A 27,305-nucleotide genomic window follows, 5' to 3' on the forward strand; every position below is an offset into this window, starting at 1 on the left:
GAATCCACCTGCCAATGCAGGGGACACAGGTTTGATTCCTGGTCCGGGAAGATCCCACATGCGGTGGAGCAACTGAGCCCGTGTGCCACAACTACTGAGCTCACATGCCACACCTACTGAAGCCCACGCACTGAGAGCCTGTGCTCTGCAACAAGAGAAGCCACCGCAATGAGAAGCACACACACCGCAATGAAAAGTAGCCCTCGCTTGCCACAACTAGAGAGAAAGCCCATGCAGAGCAACAAAGACCCAATGCAGGCTAAATAAATAAATAAAATTTTTTAAAAAAGAAAAAAAATTCAACTCCTTTACAAACATTCACAAAAACTATTAACAAAGCCAGAATAGCAAGAATTATCCATAACCTGATGAAGTGTAGCTACAAAAATCTTACAGCAAGCATCATTCTTGATTACTCCCCTTAAAGTCAAGGAAAAAAAAATACTCAAGATGGCAATGTAGGAGGATACCTGGTCTCACCTCCTTCCAGGAACAGACTGAAAAACCAATGGGCTTATATCCAGGAGAGCCACAAAGCCATAATGATCTGAGAAATGGCTCTTAAAGGGTTTACATGCTAAGGCTCGCCCACCTCAGGGCTCATTGCAGAGGTAGCCAGTTGGTGCCCAGACTTTATGTGAATGAGGCTCATTTGCTAATGAAAGTGTTAGCCTTAGGGACTTCCCTGGTGGCGCAGTGGTTAAGAATCTGCCTGCCAGTGCAGGAGACATGGGTTCGAGCCCTGGTCCAGGAAGATCCCACATGCCTAGGAGCAACTAATAACCCCATGCATCACAACTACTGAGCCTGCGCTCTAGAGCCCGCGAGCCACAACTACTGAGCCCACATTCACAACTACTGAAGCACAGGCTCTGAGAGCCCGTGCTCTGCAACAAAAGAAGCCACCCCAATGAGAAGTCACCCCAGTGAGAAGCCTGTGCACCGCAACGAAGAGTAGCCCCCACTCACTGCAACTAGAGAAAGTCTGCACACAGCAACAAAGACCCAATGCAGCCATAAATAAATAAATAAATAAATTTATATATTAAAAAAAAAGTGTTAGCCTTAGAGGCAAGCATCTAATTTAGCACAAATCTATGGGACTTCTGGCTGGTGGGCACCATCTGCAAGCTCTCCCTCTCCCTGGCTCTGTCGACATTTTTTTTTCTTTTTCCCAGCAGGCACTATCCATATACTCTCCTTCTGCTTCACTCCAGCCAGTGGGCACCATCTTCACACTCTGCCTCTGCCAATTCTCCAGAGAATCAGGATCTCCAAGAGGGGAGGTTTTACACGTGTCTGGTGCCCTGGTTTTTGCGGATGCTGCCCAGGGGATGCCCCTTGATCTCCTAGCTCTGGTGGCTGGGGGTGGGGTTGGGTGGGGCATGTGTCCTTGGGTCCCATGGGACTGTAACAATTGAGAGAGAGTTTATGGCAGACTACCACCCCCAGGGCACTGCAGAGATAGCAGACTGAAACATACCCCCAGTCCTTTTATGAAAGAGGCCTATTTGTCCTGAGCTTCAACACGAGGGACATGATTCTTGGTTTGGAACACAAATGAGGCCAGTGCAGGTGCTCTCAGGGAACATAGACTGGTGGATGTCACTACTATGCTGCCTTGCTCCAGCTCACCAATATTCCCCAGAAAGGAGCTTACACTTTTGTCTGGCACCCTGATTTTTTCAGTTGCCACTAGGAGACACCTCTACATTACCTGGCTCTGGTGGCCAGTGGATCTCATGCCTGTGGGTCCCATAGGACATTTGGTTATTCATATGGAAAAGCAAAATTGAATCCCTACCAAATACTGCATTTTTATAAAAACTGTAAACAAAAAATTTTAAACTTTTGGAAGATATACGAAAATCTCTTTGTAACTGTGGGATGGGAAAGATTTCTTAAATGAGACACAAAAAAGAACTAGAAAAGATTGATATTAACGTTCAACTAAATTAAAATTAAAACTTCTGTTTGTTAGGAGTTACTACGAGATATAAAAACCAAATGAAGTTTGTGAATTTTGAATGGATTCTCATTCATCTTAAAAAACAAACAAACAAAAAACAGTTAAATAAAAAACACTGGACCAACTGGGGACATTTGAAAATGGATTTATGAATATAAGTGATGGAATTTTTAATCTCTTTACATATAATACTGGTAATTGTGTATATATAGGAGAAAGTGGTTAGGAGATGCATGCTGATTTACTTATGGATGAAATGTCACAATATATACAACTAACATTCAAATAATTTAGCATAAAGTTATATATAAATAAAAGTAAATATATATATATATGTAGAGAAAGAGTGAGAGGAAGAAAAAGTGCAAATATATTAAAATGTATACATTGGCAAAATATTAATTGTTGCAGCTAGGTGAAGTATATACCAATGTTCTTAATACAGTTTTTTCAGATTTTCTGAATGTTTCCAAATTTTTATTTAAAAACTTGGGAGAAAGCATATGAGAAGGTGCTCAACATCATTATTCTAAGGAAATGCAACTTAAAACCATGAGATACCACTTTACACTCAGTTATATGGCTAAAATTAAAAAGAAAATAACAAGTGTTGGCAAGAATATGGGACATTGGAACCTCATACACTGCTGGTGTAAAATGGTGCATTCATTGTGGAAAACAGATTGGCAGTTCCTTAAAAAGTTAAAACAGAGTTACCAAGTGACCCAGTAATTTCACTCTTAGGTATATACCCAGGAGAAATGAAGACATGTCCACAGAAAAATCTGTTCACAAATGTTTACAGCAGCATTATTGACAATAGCCAAAAAGTAGAAACAACCCAAATGTCTCTTGACAGATGAGTGGATAAATGAAATGTGATTTATCCATACAATGGAATATTATTTGGCAATAAAAGGAATGAAGTACAGGTAATGCTACAATATGGATGACCCTTGAAAACATGTTGAGTAAAAGAAGACATTCGCAAAAGGCCACATATTGTATTATTCCATTTATGCAAAGTGTCTAGAGTAGGTAAATCCACAGAAACAAAGTAGATTAGTGGTTGCCAGGGGCTGGCAGGAGAAGAAATGGGTTATAAGGTTGCTTTTGGGAATGATGACAATGTTTTAAAACTGGATCACAGTGATGACTGCACAGCTTTGAATATAATAAAAAACCACTGAACTGTACATATTTAAGGGTGAATTTATGGTATGTGAATGATCTCAATAACTTACTTTTTAAGTTGGAAAAGAAAAAGGTAGTGTACAACAAATCAAGACTGAGAAGTTATTTGCAACATCTATAACTTACAAAGAAACAGTATCTAGAGCATATAAAAAAACTCTTTCCAATCAGTAGGAAAAAAGAGAACCCTTTTAAAAATGTGCAAAAGACAAATTTTCATAGAATAGGAAAGACTAACAGCAAAGAAACAGGGTAAGATGATCAAGCATTAATAATCAGGTAAGTGAATTCCCTGGCAGTCCAGTGGTTAGTGGAAATTCTTTGGCTTTCACTGCTGAGGGCGAGAGTTCAGTCCCTGGTTGGAGAACTAAGATCCCACAGCCAAAATAATAATATTAATAATAACAATAATAACCAGGTAAATACAATTTAAGAAGAAAATGAGATATAATTTGATACCTATTAGATATACAAAAATTAAATCTGATGATAACTTGCAGGAGTGCATAATGGTATAACCACTTTGTAAACCATTAACATTTTCTAGAAAGTTAAACATTCACATACTCTATGATGCAAGTGATTCCACTCCTAAGTATATACACTAGATAAACTCTCACAGATATACATACAAGGATGTTCACACAGTATTGTTCATAATAGCAAAATTTTGGAAACAATCAATTGTCCATCAATACGACAATAGATAAACTATGGTATATTCACACATATCATATGTTAAGTGAAATTAGAGGTACATATAAAAGTGTGAATGAATCTTAAAAATAATACAGTGAAAAAAGCAACTTGCCAAAGTCTAAAGAGTATAATTTATAAATCTCAAATGCAAGGAAGCTAAACAATAATATTATTTAGATATATGTATAATAAAATTACTTTTAAGCAGTCAAGGGAATAATAAGCATTAAATTCAGAATAATGTTACCGCAAGTAGGGATGAGGCAAAGGATATAGGGAAGGAACATACAGATAGATACAATTGCACTAGTGATGTTTAAGTTTGTAAGTTGAGAGATGATTTCACAGGTATTCATTTATTATGAGTATCTGCTACATATTCTTTTATATTTACCAAATATCACATCATGACATTTAAAAGGAAAAGGAAAAAGACCTGGTTCTTTAAAAAGATAAACAAAATTGTAAACCTTTAGCTAGACTCATCAAGGAAATAAGAGAGGGCCCAAATCAATAAAGTCACAAATGAAAAAGAAGTTACAACCAACACCACAGAAATACAAAGGATCATAAGAGATTAGTATAAACAATTATACGCCAATAAAATAGACAACCTAAAAGAAATGGATGAACTCCCAGAAATCTATTAATCTCCCAAGACTGAACTAGGAAGAAATATAAAATATGAACAGACCAATTACCAGTAATGAAATTGAATCAGTAATTTTAAAACTCCCAACAAACAAAAGTCCAGGACCAAACGACTTTACAGGTGAATTCTACCAAACATTTAGAGAAGAGTTAATACCTATCCTTGTCAAACTATTCCAAAAAATTGCAGAGGAAGGAATGCTTCCGAATTCATTTTAGGAAGCCAGCATCACCCTGATACAAAAACCAGATAAAGATATCACAAAAAAAGAAAATTACAGGCTGGTATCTCTGATAAACATACACAAAAATCCTCAAAAAAAATTAGCAAACTAAATTCAACAATACATTAAAAGGATCATACACCACAATCAAGAGGGATTTACCCCAAGGATGCAAGGATGGTTCAATATCAGCAAATCAATGTGATACACCACATTAACAAACTGAAGAATAAAAACCATAGATCATCCCAATAGATAAAGAAAAAGCTTTTGATAAAACTCAACATCCATTTATGATAAAAACTCTCAATAAAGAGGGTATAGAGGGGACCATACATCAACATAATAAAGGCCATATATGACAAGCCCACAGCTAACATCATATCCACTGGTGGAAAGCTGAAAGCATTTCCTCTGACATCAGGAACAAGACACATAAGACAGACAGAGTGCCCCTCTCAGCACTGTTATTCAACATAGTATTGGAAGTCCTAGTCACAGCAATAAGACAAGAAGAAATAAATATAAAAGGAATCCAAATTGGAAAGGAAGAGGTAAAACTGTCATTGTTTGCAGATGACATGATATTTATACATAGAAAATTCTGGCCATTTCTCACTAGGAACTCTGGTCTGAAGTCCTGGGTGAGAGGCCTGTGGGCACGGCACCCTATGAGCAAGTGAAACTGGACTTTGCACAAAAGAAAAAAGGAACGGACATCAGCAGACAACAGGTACAATATGCTGTGAGCAGGAAGCACACACACAAAATTCATTTATGTTCTTGAAAGGAGGTTAAGACAGAACAGCAGAGACAGCTTATCCAGGATCAAAGAACTAAGTTAAGGAGTGTATAGCATTGCCCTCAGATAGGACAGCATTTACCAATGGGCCTGTGATTCACAGAAATATAACAAGATCCTCAAGATGGCCGAGGAGTAGGAGGACGTGGAGTTCATCTCTCCCCACAAATGCATCAAAAGTACATCTACAAATGGAAACACTCACACAGAGCACCTGCTAAACACTAGCAGAAGACCTCTGATACATAAAAGGACAAGAAAGATCCCCAGGTAACCATAACCAGGTAGTATGAAAGAAAGAAAAAGGGAAAAGGAAGAGGAGAGGAAGCAGGACAGGAGCTATGCGCTGGCTGGGAGCTGAAGGTTAGGAGAGGTTCTTGCATCTGGGAAGCTCCCTCACTGGTGGGGAGATCATCTGGGATAGAAGGGGAGCTTTGGGGGCTCAGAGGAGAGCCCAGTAACCAGTCTGTGGCAGGCAGGACAGTGAGACCTACATAGATGGTCTGTGCCATAGCACTGAGACAGGTGTCTACCAGTATGCACAGGGGCTATGTGCTAGAACTCGGGGTTTGGAGAGTGGACCCAGGGAGGGGACTGCTATTGGCTGTGAGGAAACAGCATGAGGGGACGGAAGTGAGGAGCTCCACACATGGGAATGCTCATGGAGGAAGCCCGGACCACCACAGAAGTGAAGCACCATTGTTGAATGACGCACAAAGGGCAGGGCCACCTTTGCAGCCTCCTTCCTCATGTGCCAGCCTCTGCCTCCACAGGCACTAGGGATGGCTCCCGCCAGAACCGGCTTGTGGGCCCCCACCATCACCTCTCCACCCCCCACCCCCAGGAAACCTGCTCACCGCCTGAACTCCCTCCCAACTGACTGGCTTATGCATTCTAATCGTTACCCCAGCACCCCTGCCTGAGAGGCTCACTCGCTCCAGTCACCACCTTGGCTTCTTCCTGCCTGATGGACTCGTGTGCTCTGGCAACCTCTGGAGCAGGCTCCAGTGGGAGGAACACACACAGAGATGGAACTGAAACCAGCTGAGCCCCAGAGGCCATATGACTAAGGAAGAAGAGCTGATATCTTTTCTTGTGGTTGCATGAACTGGGGAGTTACACCTCTGCTGATGGCTTCCTAAATTCAGTGCCTGCAGAATATCTAAACAGAAAACAAGTGCACCTGTAGCTGAGACAGGTCTGGCTTTAGCAGCTGTGGACTGTTTGGACATGTACACGCTGGAGGTGGGCTAAGCCAGAGTCCAAGCTGCCTCCATAGATCCCACAGAGGGTTCAGGTGCACGACTATTACAGTCCTGGGACCTTACCTCAGAGGACCTGCTTGGTGGCCTGGTGAAAACAACACCTGAGAATCACCAGGGCCATTTGCTGGCATACCCACAGTTAAGGTGGGACCGAGAGCAGTGCCTACAACAGGGTATTTTGTGACCCAGCACAATGGGCAAAAGGGGACACAACAGAGCATGTTCACAGGTGAACACTTCCAGTGGAGGAATACTCAGTGGCTTCTCTCCCAGTGGGAGTGCTCCATTCCCACCTACCTCACACTGCAGATCAGAAATACAGCTGAGAAGCAGACCGGGGGCCTCTACTTCAACAACTAGGAAGCAGACCCCACCTGCTGTGACATGGCAGTGACATGGCAGAGACAGCCAAAGAGCTAAGGGGAGTCCCTGCTCAATAACCAAGGCAGGCTCTGGTCACCACAATACAAGTCAGACCCCCTATCAAGGGGATAATGGCACAAGCCTTTGGACCAAACTCACCCAACAGAGGGCAGACACCGGAAGCAAGAGGAACTACAATCCTGCAGCCTGCAGAAAGGTGACCACAAGCACAGTAAGTTAGAAAAATGAGACAACAGAAATATGTTGCAGACGATGGAGCAAGATAAAAACCAATAAGAACAACTAAATGAAGAGGAGATAGGCAATCTACCTAGAAAAGAATTCGTGGGCTCATGGGCTCTAGAGCACAGGCTCAGTAGTTGTGGTTCACGGGCTTAGTTGCTCCATGGCATGTGGGATCTTCCTGACCCAGGGATCAAACCCATGTCCCCTGCATTGGCAGGAGGATTCTTAACCACTATGCCACTAGGGAAGTCTACAGCATGTGAATTCTTAGTTGTAGCATGTGGGATCTATTTCCCTGACCAGGGATCAAACCTGGGCCCCCTGCATTGGAAGTGTGGAGTCTTAGCCACTGGACCACCAGGGAAGTCCCTAAGAGGGAATTTTATAGCAATATAATCTCACTTCAAGAAACAAGAAAAATCTCAAATAAACAACCTAACTTTACATCTAAAGCAACTAGAGAAAGAAGAACAAATAAAACTCAGAGCTAACAGAAGGAAAGAAATCATAAAGATTAGAGCAAAAATAAAGGAAATAGAGATAAAGCAACAATAGCAAAGATCAATGAAACTAAAAGCTGGTTCTTTGAGAAGATAAACAAAATTGATTTTGTTTTAGACAGACTCTTCAAGAAGAAAAGGGAGAGGGCGCAAATAAAATTAGAAATGAAAAAGGAGAAGTTACAACTGACTACAGAAATACAAAGGATCATGGGACTTCCGTGGTCACCCAGTGTGTGATACTCTGCGTTCCCAATGCAGGGGGCCCAGGTTTGATCCCTGGTTGGGGAAATAGATCCCACATGCATGCCACAACTAAGAGTCTGCATGCTGCAACTAAGAAGTTCTCATGCCACAACTAAAAGATCCCACTTGCCTCAACTAAAGATCCTACATCTGCAACTAAGATCCTGAGTGCTACAACTAAGACATGGCACAGCCAAAATAAATTAAAAAAAAAATACAAAGGATCATAAGAGACTACTACAAGCAACTATATACCAATAAAATGGACAACCTATAAGAAATGGACAAATTCTTAGAAAGGTACAACCCTTCAAGACTGAACCAGCAAGAAACAGAAAATATGAACAGACCAATCACAAGTACTGAAATTGAAACTGTGATTAAAAATCTTTCAACAAACAAAAGTCCAGGACCAGATGGCTTCACAGATTAATTCTATCAAATATTTAGAGAAAAGTTAACACCAAACCTTCTGAAACTCTTCCAAAAATTGCAGAGGAAGGAACACTCCCCTTCTCATTTTATGAGGCCACCATCACCCTGATACCAAAACCAGACAAAGATACTACAAAAAAAAAAAAGTAAATAAAGGCCAATATCACTGATGAACATAGATGCAAAAATTCTCAACAAAATTATAGCAAACTGAATCCAACAACACATTAAAAGGATCATACAACATGATCAAGTGGGATTCATCCCAGGGATGAAAGATTCCTTCAATTTACATAAACCAATCAGTGTAATGCACCATATTAACAAACTTAACAATAAAAACCATATGATCATCTCAGCACATGCAGAAAAAGTATTGACAAAATTCAACACCCATTTATGATTAAAAAAAACTCTCCAGAAAGTGGGCGTAGAGGGAATATGATATGATACCTCAATATGATAAAGGCCATATACAACAAACCCACAGCAAACATCATTCTCAATGGTGAAAAACTGAAAGCATTTCCTCTAAGATCAGGAATAAGTCAAGGATGTCCACCCTTGCCATGGTTATTCAACATAGTCTTAGAAGTCCTAGCCACGACAATCTGAGAAGAAAAAGAAGAGGAGTCCAAATTGGAAAAGAAGTAAAACTGTCACTGTTTGCAGATGACATTATACTATACATAGAAAATCCTAAAGATGGTACCAGAAAACTACTAGAGCTCATCAATGAATTTGGTAAAGTTGCAGGATAGAAAATTAATACACAGAAATCTCTTAACACATTAAGAGGAACACTTCCAAGCTCCTTCTACAAGGCCACCATCACCCTGATACCAAAACCAGACAAAGATATCACAAAAAAAGAAAATTAAAGGCCAATATCACTGATGGACATAGATGTAAAAGTCCTCTACAAAATAATAGCAAACCAAAAGATTAGAAAGAGAAATTCCAGAAACAATCCCATTTACCATCACATCAAAAAGAATAAAATACTGAGGAATAAACCTACCTAAGGAGACATACAACCAGCACTCAGAAAACTATAAGATACTGATGAAAGAAATAAAAGATGACACAAACAGATGGAGAGATACACCATGCTCTTGGATTGGAAGAATCAATATTGTGAAAATGACTATACTACCCAAAGCAATCTGCAGATTCAGTGCAATCCCTATCAAATTATCAATGGTATTTTTCACAGAATTAGAACAAAAAAATTTTACAATTTGTATGGAAACACAAAAGACTCCAAATAGCCAAAACAATCTTGAGAAAGAAAAACAGAGCTATAAGAATCAGGCTCCATGATTTCAGACCATACTACAAAGCTACAGTAATCAAGACAATATGGTACTGGCACAAAAACAGAAATATGGATCAATGGAACAGGATAGAAAGTCCAGAAATAAACCCATGGACCTATGGTCACCTAATTTATGACAAAGGAGGCAAGACTATACAATGGAAAAAAGACAGTCTCTTCAATAAGTGGTGTTGGGAAAACTGGCCAGCTACCTGTAAAAGAATGAAATTAGAACACTACCTAACACCATACACAAATATAAACTCAAAATGGATTAAAGAACTAAATGTAAGACCAGACACTATAAAACTCTTAGAGGAAAACACAGGCAGAACACTCTTTGACATAAATCGCAGCAAGATCTTTCTTGATCCACCTCCTAGAGTAATAAAAAAAATAAAATAAACAAATGGAACCTACATAAACTTAAAAGCTTTTGCTCAGCAAAGGAAAACATAAACAAAATGAAAAGTTAGCCCTCAGAATGAGAGAAAATGTTTGCAAATGAAGCAACCAACAAGGGATTAATCTCCAAAATATACAAACAGATCATGCAGCTCAATATCAAAAAACCAAACAACCCAATCAAAAATTGGCGGCATATCTAAATAGACGTTTCTCCAAACAAGACATACAGATGGAAAAAAGAAAAGAAAAGAAAAGAAAAGAAAAGAAAAGAAAAGAAAAGAAAAGAAAAGGAAAAGAAAAGAAAAAGACATACATATGGCCAAAAAGCACATGGAAAGATGCTCAACATCACTATTAGAGAAATGCAAATCAAAACTACAATGAAGTATTACCTCACACTGGTCAGAATAGCCATCATCAAAAAAATTTACAAAGAATAAATGGTGGAGAGGGTGTGGAGAAAAGGGAACCCTCCTACACTGTTGGTGGAATGTAAATTAGTACAGCCACTATGGAGAACAGTACAGACATTCCTTCAAAAATTAAAAATAAAGCTACCGTATGATCCAGCAATCCCACTTGTGGGCATATATCTGGAGAAAACCATAATTCAAAAAGATACATGCACCCCAATGTTCACTGCAGCACTGTTTACAATAACCAGGACATTGAAGCAACCTACATGTACATCAACAGATGAATGGATAAAGAAGATGTGGTACATATACACAATGGAATATTAGTCATAAAAAAGAACAAAATAATGCCATTTTATAGCAGCATGGATGGACCTAGAGATTGTCATACTAAGTGAAGTAAGTCAGACAGAGAAAGACAAATATCATATGATATCACTTATATGTGGAATCTAAAAATAGGGTACCAATGAACTTATCTACAAAAAAAATGGAGTTACAGATGTAGAAAACAAACTTATGGTTACCAGGGGGTAAGGGATGGGGGAGGGATAAACTGGGAGTTCAGGATTGACATATACACACTACTATATATAAAACAGATAACTAATAAGGACCTCCTGTATAGCACAGGGAACTCTACTTAATACTCTGTAATGACCTATATGTGGAAAGAAGCTGAAAAAAAGAGTTGATATATGTATAAGTAAAATTGATTCACTTTGCTGTACAGTAGAAAATAACACATTGTAAATCAACTGTACTGCAATAAAAAATTTTTTAAAAATAAAATAAAATAAATACTATTTTCAAAAAAAGAAATTTCTTAAGATGCCATCAAAGAACTACTAGAACTCATGAAAGAATTTGGTAAAATTGCAGGATACAAAATTAATACTTGGAATCTATTGCATTTCTATGCATTAACAATGAACTATAAGAAAGAGAAATTAAAACAAAAACAGACACATAGATCAGTGGCACAGAATAGAGAGACCAGAAATTAACCCACATTTACAAGGTCAATTAATCTATGACAAGGGAGACAAGAATATACAATGGGGAAAAGAGAACCTCGTAAAGAAATGGTGTTGGAAAACTAGACAGCTATATGCGAAAGAATCAAACTAGATTACTCTCACAACATGCACAAAAATAAATTCAAATGGATTAAAGATTTAAATGTAAGACCTGAAACCATAAAACTTCCAGACGAAAACCTAGGCAGTACGCTCTTTGACACTGGCCTTAGTAATTTTTTTTTTTGTATATATATCCTCCATCAAGGGAAACAAAAGCAAAAATAAACAAAGGGGACTACATCAAACTAAAAAGCTTTTGGACAGTGAACCAAACCAGCAACAAAACAAAAAGCCTGCCTACTGAATGAGAGAAGATATTTGCAAATGATATATCCTATAAGAAGTTAATATCTAAAATATATAAGTAACCCCATACAACTCAACATCCAAAAAAAAAAAAAAACCCTATTAAAAAACAGGCAGAGGAGGGCTTCCTAGGTGGCTCAGTGGTTGAGAATCCGCCTGCCAAGGCAGGGGACACGGGTTCGATCCCTGCTCCAGGAAGATCCCACATGCCATGGAGCAACTAAGCCCGTGTGCCACAACTATTGAGCCTGCGCTTTAGAGCCCGTGAGCCACAACTATTGAGCCCATGTGCTGCAACTACTGAAGCCCACGCACCTAGAGCCTGTGCCCCACAACAAGAGAAGCCACGGCAATGAGGAGCCCTTGCACCACAACGAAGAGTAGCCCCCACTCACTGCAACTAAAAAGAAAGCCTGCGCACAACAAAAAAGACCCAACACAGCCAATAAAATAAGTAAATAAATAAATTTATGAAAAAAAAGGCAGAGGAGCTGAATACAATTTCTTCCAAAGAAGACATATAGATGGCCAACAGGCACATGAAAAGATGCTCAATATCACTAGCCATCAGAGAAATAGACATCAAAACCACAATAAGATATCACTTCACACCTGTTAGAATGGCTATTATAAAAAAGATAAGAAATAACAAGTGTTGGTGAGAATGTGGAGAAAAGGGAACCCTAGTACACGGTTTGTGGAAATGTAAATTGGTGTAGCCACTATGGAAAACAGTATGGAGATGCCTCAAAAAATTAAAAATAGAACTACCATATGATATATGCCACTTTGAATATATGCCACTCCTGGGCATATACCCAAAGAAAACCAAAACACTGATTTGAAAAAATATATGCACGCTTATGGTCACTGCAGCATTATTTACAATAGCCAAGATATGGAAGCAACCCAAGTGCCCATCAATAGATGAATGGATAAAGATGATGTGTGGTATATATATACAATCAAACATTAGTCAGCCATTAAAAAAAAAAACAAAGAATGAAATCTTGCCATTTGTGACAACATGGATGGACCTAGAGGGTCATCTGCTAAGTGAAATAAGTCAGCCCAAGAAAGACAAATACTGTATAATTTTACTTATATGTGAAATGTGAAAAACAAATGAACAAACAAAACAGAAACAGTTATAGATACAGAGAGCAAACAGGTGGTTGCCAGAAGGGAGAGGGGTAAGGGAAGGAAAGATATAGGTGTGGGAGAACAAGAGGTACAAACTTTCAGTTGCAAAACAAATGAGTCACAGGGATGAAATATACGGTGTGGGGAATATAGTCTGTAACTATATAATATCTTTGTGTAATGATATAGCATAACTAGACTTATTGTGGTGATCATTTTGAAATGTATAGAACTATCAAATCACTATGTTGTATGACAGGAGCTAACATAGTGTTGTAATTCAGTTATACTTGAAAAACAAACAAACTCATAGAAAAAGAGATCAGATTTGTGGTTACCAGGGGCAGGGTGTAGGGGAAGGGGGAATTGGATGGAGGTGATCAAAAGGTACAAACTTCCAATTATAAGATAAATAAGTACCAGGGATGAAGTGCACAACATGATAAATACAATCAACACTGCTGTATGTCATACATAAAAGTTGTTAAGAGTAAATCCTAGGAGTTCTCATCACAAGGAAAACTTTTTTTCCCATTTCTTTAATTTTGTATTTATATGAGATGATGGATGTTCATTAAACTTGTGATAATTTCATGATGTATGTAAGGTAAATCATTATGCTGTGTATCTTATACAGTGCTGTATGCCAATTATATCTCAATAAAACTGGAAGAAAGCCAAAAAAAAAAAGAAAAGAAAAAGAAAAGGGCAGAAAAAGAACAAATATTATCCAAAAGAAAACCTGGCATAGTTTTATCAATATCAGAATAGATTCACTTTAAGTGAAAAAGTGTGGCTAAGGATAAAAGATTCCCCTAGCATGATAAAAGGAACAATTCATTACAAAGATACAAAATTGCACACATAGCTTCAAATATGACAATTACTGGAAAATTCTGGTAAAATCGGTCTTTTAACGTATATCTTTCAGTGATTAATTTTGTTAAAGCAAACAAAAACTTATTAAGAATATATACTTAACAGAATTAACAAATTATATTTAATAGACATATGGAACCCTGAGCCTAATTTAAAAATTCTTTTCAAGCACACATAAAACAAGGACACGTAGCGAGTATCAACACGTACCATAAATGGATAACATCTGGACCGTATTTTCTGATAAGAATGCAATTAAGTTAGAAATTAGTAACAAAAAGATGACTATATAGAATTATGTTTGGAATTTTTCAAATGTACCTCTAAATAACATGTTGAAGGAAACTCAAAGAAAGTAGAAGGGAAGTAAAGACCAGAAATTAATGAAATAGAACACAAAGGAAGAAAGAATCAACAAAACTATAAGCTGATTCTTTCAGACAACAAAATAGATAAACTTTGGCAAGACTGATTAAGAAAAAAGAGATTAGACACAGATAACATTAAGAATAAACAAAGGGAGAACTGAGAATTCAACAGAGATATTAAAATGCCAAGAGTATAATGTGAGCAATTTTCTGCCAATAAATTTGAAAATGTAAAAAATGGGAAATTTTAAATATAATTTTTTAAACCATGTTAAAGTAAAACAGCACTTTTATAAGATAAAATAGGTAAGTGTCTTCACGATCTTTGGGCAGAGCAAAGATCTTTGTGGTATTTTCACACGATGTAATACTATACAGCAATGAGAATGAACAAATTACAATACATGCAACATGAATGAATGTTGCATAATTTTGAGTAAAAGAAGCCAGACACAAAAGAATACACACTGTATGATCCCATTTCTATAAAGCACAAGAGCTGGCAAAACCTATTCTGTCAGCAGCCAGTGGTCTCCTGGACTAGAAGGGGGCACAAGGGCAGTTAGGATGCTGGTAATGTTCTACTTGAACTGTGTTCTGGTTATATGGAGGGGTTACCTTTTTGAAAACTTACTGAGTTTTACATTCATGGCTTGCATTTTTCTATACGTGTTTTACTTCAATAAAAAGTTTATTTTTTAAAAGATGAAGGAACAGAAACTCCTGAATAGACTCATCAAGGCTAAAGCAAATTGAGCAAATATTTAAAAATCCACCTACGGAGAACAAAAATTCCAGGACCAGATAGTTTTGTTTAATTCTACCAGACTTTCAAGAAACAAGTTATTCTTATTTTATATAGACTATGCCAGAGAATAGAAAAGAAAGGCCAATTTATTTTATGAGGCTAGAAACAGGCTGCTCCCCAAAACAAAAACAGAAAAGGACAGTATGAGAAAGAAAGTTACAGGTTAGTTTCTCGATTGTGAAAATAGATATAAAAAAAGTGAAAACATTTTTAGCAAAGAAAAAAAATTAAATTTGCTACGTTAATAGATTAAAGGAGAGATTCAGGTCAGTTATCTTCAAAATGTGATCTGGGAGAACACACACACACACACACACACATATATAAAGTTTCATGTGTTAGCACACGATGATGCGTTATTGTCAAAGTTGTAAGAGCAAAATGCTGTAAACAACCTAACTGCCCAGCAACAGCAGGAATGATAAATAAATAGACACAATGAATTACTAAAAGCAGGTAAAATGTATGCATTAAAGCTAATCTATCAGTATGGATTAATATCATAAAAATAATGCTGAGGATATGGAATCTAGAAAAACGGTACTGATGAACATATTTGCGGGGCAGGAAAAGAGACGTAGATGTAGACAACAGACTTGTAGACATGGAGGGGAAGGGGAGGGTGGGATGAATTGAGAGAGTAGATGACATATATACACTACCACGTGTAAAATAGATAGCTAGTGGGAAGCTGCCGTATAGCACAGGGAGATCAGCTTGGTGCTCTGTGATGACCTAGAGGGGAGGGATGGGCCGGGGGGGTGTGGGGAGAGGCAAGCTCAAGAGGGAGGGGATATATATACACATACAGCTGATTCACTTTGTTGTACAGCAGAAACTAACACAGCATTGTAAAGCAATTATCCTAAAAAAATATACCAAACAAGACAAAATAAATAAATAACACAGAAAAAAGTTACAGAGGATATGTACAGCTAATGATACTAAATTTATAAAACATGCAAAACACTGTATCACATACATGTGTGATAAAAGTGTAAAAGTATAGTATAGACACATACATATGTATAGACACACACACGTGTGATAAAAGTATGAAAGAATGCATGGAAATAATTCCCTCCAAATTCAGGACAGTGGTTACAACTGAGAAGGGAGAGGGGTGGGGTTGTTAAAGATACCTAGGGGCCCCTTGTAGGCAGTAGATTGGAGCAGATTATTTAACCTCTGTTCCTGTTTCCCATTCTGTAAAATGGGGATAATAATAGTGCCTGTACCTCACAGGGCTGCATAAGGATTAAATGACTGATTATTCATAAAGTGCTGAAATCTGAATGTTCTGAAGCACATCGTTAACACTGGGATCCAGAACAGAAACCCAGAGAATGGCCTGGTGCTTGGGGTGGTGGATGCTGTGGGACGTTCTAGATGATTTGGTCTGAACTATACTCCATGCTTTCTTTCCTTCAGGGAATCCTCAATGATGCCGGTCGATTGAGAGCCAAAGGGAACCGCAGAGTTTCCTTAGGACTGAAGCACATAGGCGATGAGTCTATGCCTACTGTAAACCTAGTGTCTGCGGGCTTTCATCACAGAGGGGCTCATGATTATTCAACACAAAGCTATTGGAACCAACTTCTGCTGCCCCAGAGCTCGGCTCACAGATGCCCCCAGACCTGTCCCTAGCCACTGCGTGGAGGGACAGTGAGGAGGCAGGATAGAGGACATTGTATTCTTTCACTGCTCTACTGTTCAAGGTCAAAGCAGGGAGTTTCCAGGCTCTACATTTTGTTTTTAAAAGGGCAGTTTGGAGACGTCAGGGAGAGATAGAAGGGGTAGTCATTCAACCAGATGATTCTTCAGTTTTCTTTAAACCTGTGTCACTTCAAATCATTTCGGTATTTTACTTACCACCACTGCACAGAGGTTATATTTAGGATGTTTCCGAAAAATTGGACAAATGTAAGGAGCAAGGTCCAAGTTAGTGAGCGGGTAATGAATATCTGTCCTCAGTTTCCTTTTCATTGTACCCAGAACGTCAAACCTGGAAAGATATAATAAATGTGTGAAATAGAAAGTTTGTGAACCACTTATGAAGTCAACATACCTTCACAAGTTCCAAGTACAGTTAAAAGTAATTTCTCGGGAAGATTATTTGGTGCAGACCTACATAAATTATTTTTTCTTCTCTACGTATATTTAGAATCTCCACAGCCAAAACTGAGGCTGGAGTGGGCCAAGAGCCTGAGTCAGGGAGTGAGACAGGGTAGTGGCAATCTAGCGGGAGAAAAAGAAAGAGATAAAGCCAGGCTCAGCATCGAGGGAGGAGAAATCACACTGATAACTTCCTGAAGTCTTCCCTCCAGCTGATGCTGTTCACTCCAACCAAGCTGACTCAGCTTCTCCTTACGCTGATTTCAGCACACATTGTCTTGGCAATGTCCTGTTTCCCAACTCTGAGGTTTTAACATATCTTTAAGAAGACAAAATTTTGTGGAAATCTTGTCACATTCTCTTTGTGTTATACACGGCAGTTCCCAAATCTGAGTTCATATCAGAATCATCTCAGAGCTTTTTAAAAAATAAATTATGTTCATTTTGGGAAAATGGCTGTTTTAGGTCTGGGGCAGGGAAATTACTGGGTGAGCCTGGATATTCTTGTGTCAGAAAGCAAGAAATCTTGTTTGCAAAAACTAAGGGAATATCATATCATATGACCCAGCAATCCCATGCCTAGGTATCATCTCAAAAGAAATGAAGGCTTATATCCACACAAAAACCTATACGTGAGTGTTTATAGGAGCTGTATTCATATCTGCCCCAAACTGGAAACAGCCCAAATGTTCATCAATTAGTACATGGATCCACAATTTTGGTATATTCATAAAAGGGTATACTACCCAGAAACCGAAAGGAAGGAGCCACGGCTACATTCCACAACATGGATTAACCTCACTGTGTTAAGTGAAAGAGGCCAAACTCAAAAGGCCACATATGGTATAACAGAGGACATTCTGGAAAAGGCAAAACTATAAAAATGGACATCAGATCAGAAGTTTCTAGGGGCTGAGGGTGGAAGAAGGGACTGGTTATAAAGGAACATGAGAAAACTTTTTGGGGTGATGGAAATAATCTCTACGTTGGCAGTGATGGTTACATCACATTTGTCAAAATTCATAGAATTATATACCTAAGAAGGGTACATTTAATATATGTAATTAAACTTAAATTAACTCATGGGGTCACAGGAGCTGGCTTGAAGGGGATCCTAGTGGCCAACTTTGAAAAATTTGAACATCAAGAAGAATAATAGTAATGGATATTAAACCAATTAAGTTTAAAAATATCCATGAGTCCAGAGTGATACTAGTTACAGAGGGGAACACTACTATACCTTTAAATGGCGACATCTTACAGTCACTGCCTGAACTAAGGGATCAAACTTAACATTACCAATAGTGGGACAAACTTTCATGATTTGCCTCCTGATGTAATGCAATGACAAGTCCATAACATCAGCTATGGCAAATTCTTGCTAAAAAAAAAAAAAAGAAAGAAAAAAGTTTAGCCTGAATCTAACCATGAGGAAACAATAAGACAAATTCAGGATGGGGGACATAATCTAAAAAACTCAATATGAGAAAAAAAAATGTTTAAATGTGAAAAGAGAGGGAAGTATTGTCCTAGATTAAAAGAGACTAAAGAGACAGCAAAATGCAATGTATGAGCCTTCACTGGATGCTTGATTGGAAAAAAAAGTTATGAAAGACATTTTGGGGATGGGAGACTTTAGATATGGACTGTATCTTGGGTGATATAAAATTTCTGTTAAATTTCTTGGGCTATATAATAATGGTGCTGTGATTACATAGGAGAATGTCCTTATTCTCAGGTGATACATGCTGAAGTATTTAAGCATGAAATGCCATGCTGTTTGCATCTTACTTTAGATGGTTCAGCTAATAAAATGGAAGGCAGGGCTGGAGGGAGAAAGAGAGACAGACAGGAAGCACAAAAGGAAACTGGCGAAGTGGCACCAGCTAATGAGTATTCTAGGGTACATGGGTATACATTACATACCTTTTCAACTTTTCTGTAGATTTGAAACTTTTAAAAATAAAAACTGAGCGGGGGTGGGAGGTGTTAAAAATTTAAATAGTGATGCCTTAGATTCCACCTCAGACCTGTGGGATCAGAATTGCCAAGGGTGGAGCCAGGGAATTTGCTTTTTAAAAGCACTTCAAAGTGAGTGCCAATTGTCCATCAACGGTTGAACAGATAAACAAAATATGATGTACATACATACAATAGAGTATTAGTCAGTTATAAAAAGGAATGAACTTCTAGTTACAGGTCACAACAAACATGAACCTTGGAAACATGCTGAGTGAAATAAGCCAGCAAAAAGGACAAATGTGTGACTACACTTATATGAAGTATCAGAATAGGCAAATTTACAGACACAGAAAGTAGACTGGAGGTTACCAGGGGCTGGGAAGAAGAAGAATGGGGAATTATTGCTTAATGGTTCCAGAGTTTCTGTTGAGGGTGATGAAAAAGTTTTGGAAATACTGATCAATGCACAGCATTGTGAATGTAGTTAATGCCAGTGAAATTATACACCTAAAATGGTTAAAATGGCAAATTTTATTATATATATTTTACCACAGATCTTTAAAAATTAATGTAATATACCCAACACTATACCCAATGCCACTGAATTGTACACTTAAATGAGTGAATTGCATGGTATGTGAATTATATCATGATAAAGCTGTTCAAAAATCTGCTCACGAAATGTCAAAATCCATACCTTTTTAAGTGAAAGACAATTATTTTTGGTGCTTTAGAAATACTGGCCCTCACAGCTGTTTCTTGCTTGGTTTCACAAAAGGAACAGTAAATTTGGTTGTTCCAGGTCAGTGTGTCTTGTTGAAAAAAGCAATGGAGACAGTCCTGGTGAGGAAAAAAGCACTTGGTGACCAAATTGGATCCACTGAAACCTGGGCTCCTGCCTACATTAGAACTTTGAAAGATCTGCAGAAATGTAATCCTTGGTGCTTTTCTCAAAGTTAACAAGTCCAAGAGATGCCAGTGCTGCAAGCTGCAGCCCGGATAGAGTCCACCTGGTGAAGGAGGTGCTGCTTTCTCACTTAGTTATTGAAATAGATCCAGTGTCCATCTCATTTCTAATCTCTGAATCAGCATTTTAACATTTCTGGTTTGTTTCAGAATTTCCACTAACCAAGGCAGCTGCTTTAAGTTATTCATCTCATCACAAAAGTTACCTGGTGACTGAAAAATGACCATCTCCCAGAATTTGGGGGTGGCCCATAATAGAGAAGCAAAACAGAGAGAATTAGATCTCATGTCCACAGGCAATATCCTCAACCAGCCAGGCTCCTGGCTCTGCAAACCATTAACCTAAAGAGGAAAATGAGCAGAGACTGCCAGCGCCTCATTTAGAGGATTTGGAATTCATCTCCAGTAGCTTTTAGCAGTTTTATCTGAGAACAAAGCCCAGTTCTGAATGAGCAGTAGGATTATTTTCTCTAATTCTGGTATGTGAAAACGTTTAGCCATAGATGTGCTTTCATAATTTGAGAAGAAAAATATAAATGTGTGTTTCTTCCTAAAAGGAAACTTAGCGTTCCCTGCCTTTTACTGCTACCTCCCTCCCCACCCCCACCAACTCTCCATTTACAGATTAACTTTTAGTATTATGGTAAAGAAAACTGAGGAGGTAAACTAAGGCACTATTCTATCCTCCCCCCAAATTCCTCAGCTTTTATCCAAAACATAAGAGCTCAAGAATAAGAGTCAGTATCATTTCTATCTAGTTCCCAATCTGGACCCACAGACCCCTGGTGTGACAAAGGGCCATAAAATTTTTATAAGTATAAATTCCCTGTATGTACCAAGCCATCTCAATAGACTGAATAAAGTCCACCTATCTTTCCTACTTTACAGTGAGGCTGTTTCATTGAGCACATTTAGAGATACAAATGAATTCATAGGAACTTTTGGCTGTATGTCGCTTTTCTACAAAATATTGTCATCATGGGCTTCCAATTTTTTTAAGTTATAAAGTAGCTCCCCTCATACTAGAAAATGTAGGAAACAGTTCTGAGAAAACCCAGCACTGGGGTAGAGAAAGACAAAAGAAGTCTCCAGGAGTAAGAATCCCTACCTGAAGAGAGCACTCGTATTCAGATGGAATGGGGAGGGAGAGGACGGTGAAGACTTCATTCTTGTAGGTACAGTTCTCACACTTTAAACATATGATGCTATAATTGAGCTGCCCTTCAAACAGCTGGGTGATGATGGAGGACTCATTGGCAATCATCTTCCTGCAGCATCTCGGAATAGATCTTTTTTCACATGATCTTCTTCGGTGGTACTAAATCAAGGAACAGATCAGCTAGTGAACAAATCAGTAGTTCACCCCAAATCAACTACTGGTTATCAAAATTTTTTAATAGAATTACCTGATTTTTCTCTCAGAATGTTACCCAAAACCACTTAGTTTTGGATTCAGACAATAAACAGAATAAGATATTCTTAAGAGCATATAATATGTGTGATCTCCGATAATTCAGTTATTTCCCTTTTTAAGTGAAGCTGAGCAATGAGGACACCCTAACCCTGGTAAAACATATGTCCATGGTGTCATAAACTCACAGTGAATGATAATGTGATACAGGGTCCTGGAGGCAGTTCTTCCTGGGAAGGAGGTAAGCTGCAAACTAGCTTTTGGTCACGTAAGCTGATCTAGAGGTGAGATAAAGGAATTGGATCTCTCCTCCAGTCCTTTCAGGTTATGTTCCCTAGCCTCTTCTTTTATTGTTAGAAAAAAAAATTTTTTTTTAAAGAGCAAGTCTTCAACTCCTAAGGCAGCCTGATTTCACCAGCCTTGTAGCCTGATTTGAATCCAGCTGATGCGCAGGAACAGCATTTCTGGGAGCACACCCTGACTGTTCAGTCGTTCCACAGCCTCTGCAGAATATACATTCTGAAGGCGCCTTAGCTCCACAGTCAGCTCTGCTTTGGAGCTGTACACACAGCTCCGCTTTGGCTGCTTCTTTCATCACACCTTCCTGCCCACGTCTTCCACTCGACAGTAGTTTGATGCCTCTAAGTTTGACCTTGAGAACCAGAATGCTATTTATTTCAGACCGGCTGCAGATGAGGACCTAAGTGATTTTACTGACCATCACCCTCCCCTATGGCTAAAAAAGTGCTGCCGTGAATATCTTATTAGTAGTAAAAATTAAAAATGGAGCTGAGGATTGCAGATGAGAGGGATTAACAGTGATAGTTTGTGGTCTTTCATGCTAAGTATCTCCTGGATATTGGCTATGAGGTTAAGCTAGCAGTAGCACAAGGACACTGCATAAAGTCTAGGGCATATATTTAGAGAGTGTGGGTCTCAGATCAAGGCTGAAGGTAGTGAGTCTTATAAATAAAAGCACCCTCCTTAGTAACTGGTGATTTCATGTTTTATTAAATGTATTTCCTAATCCAGTGAAGAATTCAGGTTAGGCACATTTAGTATGAAGATGAAACTCTGCAGTATACAGATCTGTCCTTTCACCTCACACCAAGCTTGATATTTTTTTGGGTTTGTAGCTACCAAGAACACTTGTTTTAAGTCGTAAAGTTTTATGTATTATACCTCACAAGGAATATATTTTTATAAAAAATGTAATTTTCACTTTAAAAAAGTAGTCCGTGCAGTTGTTACTGCAAAGGGAAATAGATGAGTGGTTCCCACACCTGCTGATCACTAGAAATCCCAAGTGAGTTTTCCCAGAAGACAACCCAGACATTCTAAGTCAGTAACACCGGAGTGAGGGCCTAAGAAGCAGTGCCATAAAATCTCCCAGGTAATTCTGATAAGCAGCTAAGTTTGGTAAATACAGGCTCATTCAAATACTAACTTTAATGGTCCCCATAGTGACCCCAGCACCTGTGCTCAGCACAGAGTAGGCGATACTGAATGAACAAACCAAAGAATGAAAAGTGAAAGCTGCTGAAAGAGCTAAAGGGCTATCCTATCTCAAGGCCATTAATTCTACTTACCTTTTTCAGAGCTTCATGAAGTTCATTCAGGACATAAATCAAGAATTCCTGAGCATCTTGCTGCGTCTTTTTCATTAATGCTGGGTAGAGGTTGCCAAGAGCTGACCAAAATATTTCTGGTGAGACGCAGTCAGAGTCTCCAAGCCACATATCTGTCATCACATAGGCGAAAGCAGTGGCAACCTCACTGCAATCCCTTGGAAGATGGAAGGGAAATGTTTCCAGCTGAGCTTGTGGAATCAGACCCCAAACGAAGCTTCATTCATTTCTTGGCTGACCTTACCATTTTACTCACCCTAGAAATGGGATCTGGGGCGCTGCAGCCTCTACTAATTGGTTTAGCTCTTAATAGGGAATCCAGAGGATCCCTTCCCTAACCTCACCTTGGATAGTGGGGGTGGGGGGGTGGGGGGAGGGCAGGCTGCAGAGAAGGCAAGTGGTCTTACTTTTGAAGAGAGGTAATGTACTTTCCCGAGAGAAAGTATTCCACCAGTGGCGAGATGCTGCAGAGACACTGTAAGATGGCATTCATGTAGCACGTGTTGCCCAGGTTCCGCAGGCCAGTCACGCCCTGGAAATGGGGTTGGTTCTCATCAGCCTTGTTAACTGGAAAGTGGTCATAGTGATCTGTGCACTCTGCACTGTGTTGGTGCCCCGTGGAAAGAAAGGAAAGCATTTTGAGGAAACAAAATACGTACAAATGAAATAAAGCCCTCTCAACCTCATGGCACAAAGAGTTCTTCATAAGACTCCCACCAAATACATTCCCTATCAAAGACAGAAGTATTCAGAGTTGGAGTCTAAAATTGCATTACTTTGTTCAGGACTCTTTGAACAGTGCCTGTGGTCAAATAAGCAGAGATAAAATTTCTTCCTAAAACCAAAGCAAAAGGACAGAAAATACAGGCTTTTCAGAGACCTAGAATTGCTTTGCTAAAAATGCAGACTTTCTCACTAAATACCAAAGTATTTCCTTTTTTGCTGGGCAAGTAATTTAATTATTATTAGCAGTACTAAAAATAACAATAGACAGTAGTTAATAACAATAGCTATCATGCATTGACCCGGTACTATGTTAAATAATTAACATGAACTGTCCTATTTAATTCTTTCAACAATTCTATGGGGTAGGTACAATTTTTTTTTAATAAATTTATTTATTTATTTATTTATTTATTTATTTATTTAATTGGCTGCATTGGGTCTTCATTGCTGCACACAGGCTTTCTTTAGTTGCAGAGAGCCGGGGCTACTCTTCATTGTGGTATGTGGGCTCCTTACTGTAGTGGCTTCTCTTGTTGTGGAGTATGGGCTCTAGGCACCCGGGCTTCAGTAGTTGCAGCACACAGGCTGAATTGTGGCTCACAGGCTCTAGAGCACAGGCTCAGTAGTTGTGGCACACGGGCTTAGTTGCTCCTCGGCATGTGAGATCTTCCTGGAGCAGGGATCGAACCCATGTCCCCTGCATTGGCAGGCAGATTCTTAATTACTGCGCCACCTAGGAAGTCCGGTACAATAATTTTTAAATCCCATTTTACAGGTGAGATATCATGTATAAATGGTTTAGTCATTTGCCCATGGTAATTTACTAAGGCATATGCAGTGGCACATAGAGAGGAGGGGTATTTAGCTATCCATCTATCTACCCACTCATCATCTGTCTGTCAAGAGTTATTTGGATTTATATATCAAATATTAGGAGTACATATGTGTGTGTGTGTATACACATATATATGTCATATATACATTTAAGAACATAATATATACACATATTAAGAGAATATATACATATATTAAGAGCGACACATATGTGTACATATTATATACGTATATGTATATACACATATAAGCACACACACATACAGAGAGAGAGGGAGAGAAAGAGCATTTAATTTAAATTCTGACTCTATCACTTACTAGTTACATGATCAGTGACTTATATCTGTTTCTCATCTATAAAATAGGAACAGTGTTACCTGCCTTACAGGATTGTGTGAGGATTAAATAATGCAAGGCACGAGGCACCGATGACATAGTTAATGGTAACCTAAAAAATTTTTTTTAAAGAAATGACTGATCTAGGATGTCCTTAACAGTAGCTATGGAATTCGTGTGTCCATATGGATCAACCAGACCTGCACAGAGGAAAGAGTCCTCCTCCTCTTTCCACACAGAGCTCCCTTTTGTAATTTGGCTACTGTACCAGGCAGCCTAGTATCTTCATCTTTTGGTTTTCCTTTCCACATAGTATCTAAAATTGGGTCTCTAGGAGACAGCTACCTCACCTCAACACCTCTATTTACAGTTTTGCCAGCTTGAAAAGGGCTCTCTGTTACATGGATGGCCATTTCCCCTCTTATTTACCAATGTCACAGGAGGCCCTGGACTGTCACTCTTTAGGAATAACGATTGGCTAGATATTAAAGAACATCTTCCTCTCCCTTTCCTTCCCTTTGGGATACCTTCAATGGGTCAATCCTGAAGAATCTGTTCGAAATTCGGCATGTACCTCCTGATCCCTTTAAGCATGGCTTCCCCCCAACAACCCAACTAAGCTTATCTAGAAAACTGTAGTAGACAGAGGCTCACAGGACATAGGAGATACCGAAGTCATCTGCAGTGAAAGGCCGCTGCGAAGCCATTGTAGTGAAACCACGTTGGTCTTTCACTTCTATTCAGGAGCTACGTCTAATCCTTTTAACTTCATTTCTCCAAGCCTCTTACTTTGGCTTTTTTTGTTTGTAATAAACAACTTATATGTTCCTCCCTACTTTCAGTAGCTGCAAACTGATTTCATCTGTACTTCAGGTACATTCCAACTTGGATTTCCCATACATCATAATCCTTTACATTACACTTCAAGATTCTAGAATGTTGCCATGAGATACTGTTACTTGGTTGCTTTAAAACTTGAAAGATTAGATTTCAGAGAATTAACTGAACATATAACCTCTCTTCCTCCATATTTCCAAGTTTCTCTTGTGTGTGTATGTATGTATGTGTATATATATATATATATATATACACACACAAGAGAATATATATATATATATATACACACACAAGAGAATATAGATATATAACAGACACACACACACACAGAGAAGATTTGCCTCCACATTAGTGGAGACTATGGCAATCCTGCCCCCTTAGGGAACTCATCTACCTTCCCAGTGACCACACCACTCCTAGGACTTTGAGAGACTGTATCTCACGCTGGGGAGAGAGGCAGATGGATTTTGATGCTTCCCAAAATGCACAGCACTGGGATAGAGTATTTCCCTTCATGGTCATCAATTATAGTGCAAAAGAGGTACACACACAAACATACACACACAAGCACACACATCTCACTAGTGCCACACAGGGCAAATAAAAATAAAATAGTCAGGCTTCCTAGGTGGCGCAGTGGTTAAGAATCCGCCTGCCAATGCAGGGGACACGGGTTTGATCCCTGCTCTAGGAAGATCCCACATGCCGTGGAGCAACTAAGCCCGTGTGCCACAACTATTGAGCCCATGTGCTGCAACTACTGAAGCCCACGCACCTAGAGCCTGTGCTCCGCAACAAAAGAAGCCACAGCAATGAGGAGCCCGCGCACCACAAAGAAGAGTAGCCCCCATTCACCGCAACTAAAGAAAGCCCACGCACAGCAAAAATAGACCCAACACAGCAAAAATAGACCCAACACAGCCAATAAAATAAATAAATAAATAAATAAATAAATAAATTTATTTTTAAAAAATTAAAAAAATATAAATAAAATAGTCATCATAGAAGAATTTATAAGTTGAGAAATAGCAAAGCACACATGAACTCCTGAGCTCTTGGTTTCTTCACACAGAACTGTGCTTAAGAAAGAACTTCAATAGAGAGGCAAAGAACCCCTACACAATGCTCTGTCTAGATGAAAAGGGGTCAGAGAATACATGCAACCCAT

At 38.8% G+C, this 27,305-nt stretch overlaps 2 protein-coding genes across 6 annotated transcripts in view; one reads left to right on the forward strand and one right to left on the reverse strand.

The window, feature by feature from the left end:
- USP8 (ubiquitin specific peptidase 8) overlaps nucleotides 1-17,726 on the forward strand; it is a 73,192-nt gene extending 55,466 nt beyond the window's left edge. For 4 of the 5 annotated variants that reach the window (XM_057722159.1, XM_057722160.1, XM_057722162.1 and 1 more), the window contains one exon: nucleotides 1,179-3,139. In XM_057722159.1, the coding sequence (XP_057578142.1) occupies nucleotides 1,179-1,421 (243 nt within the window). In that variant the 3' untranslated portion in view covers nucleotides 1,422-3,139. Of the gene's footprint in view, nucleotides 1-1,178; nucleotides 3,140-16,753 lie in introns of those variants that run through there. The other variant, XM_057722163.1, reaches the window with a different exon arrangement.
- Nucleotides 1-26,160, reverse strand: part of USP50 (ubiquitin specific peptidase 50) — a 29,723-nt gene extending 3,563 nt beyond the window's left edge. Inside the window, exons 1-6 of the mRNA XM_057722166.1 lie at nucleotides 25,955-26,160; nucleotides 23,812-24,006; nucleotides 23,366-23,561; nucleotides 21,474-21,683; nucleotides 20,097-20,239; nucleotides 17,195-17,327 (exon numbers count right to left, since the gene is read on the reverse strand). Of these exons, the coding sequence (XP_057578149.1) occupies nucleotides 17,195-17,327; nucleotides 20,097-20,239; nucleotides 21,474-21,683; nucleotides 23,366-23,561; nucleotides 23,812-24,006; nucleotides 25,955-26,007 (930 nt within the window). The 5' untranslated portion in view covers nucleotides 26,008-26,160. The remainder of the gene's footprint in view (nucleotides 1-17,194; nucleotides 17,328-20,096; nucleotides 20,240-21,473; nucleotides 21,684-23,365; nucleotides 23,562-23,811; nucleotides 24,007-25,954) is intronic.
- Between the last annotated feature and the right edge of the window lie 1,145 nt (nucleotides 26,161-27,305).

Source organism: Hippopotamus amphibius, chromosome 2 (genome assembly GCF_030028045.1).
Source record: "Hippopotamus amphibius kiboko isolate mHipAmp2 chromosome 2, mHipAmp2.hap2, whole genome shotgun sequence".
In the NCBI taxonomy this organism is placed as follows: domain Eukaryota; kingdom Metazoa; phylum Chordata; class Mammalia; order Artiodactyla; family Hippopotamidae; genus Hippopotamus; species Hippopotamus amphibius.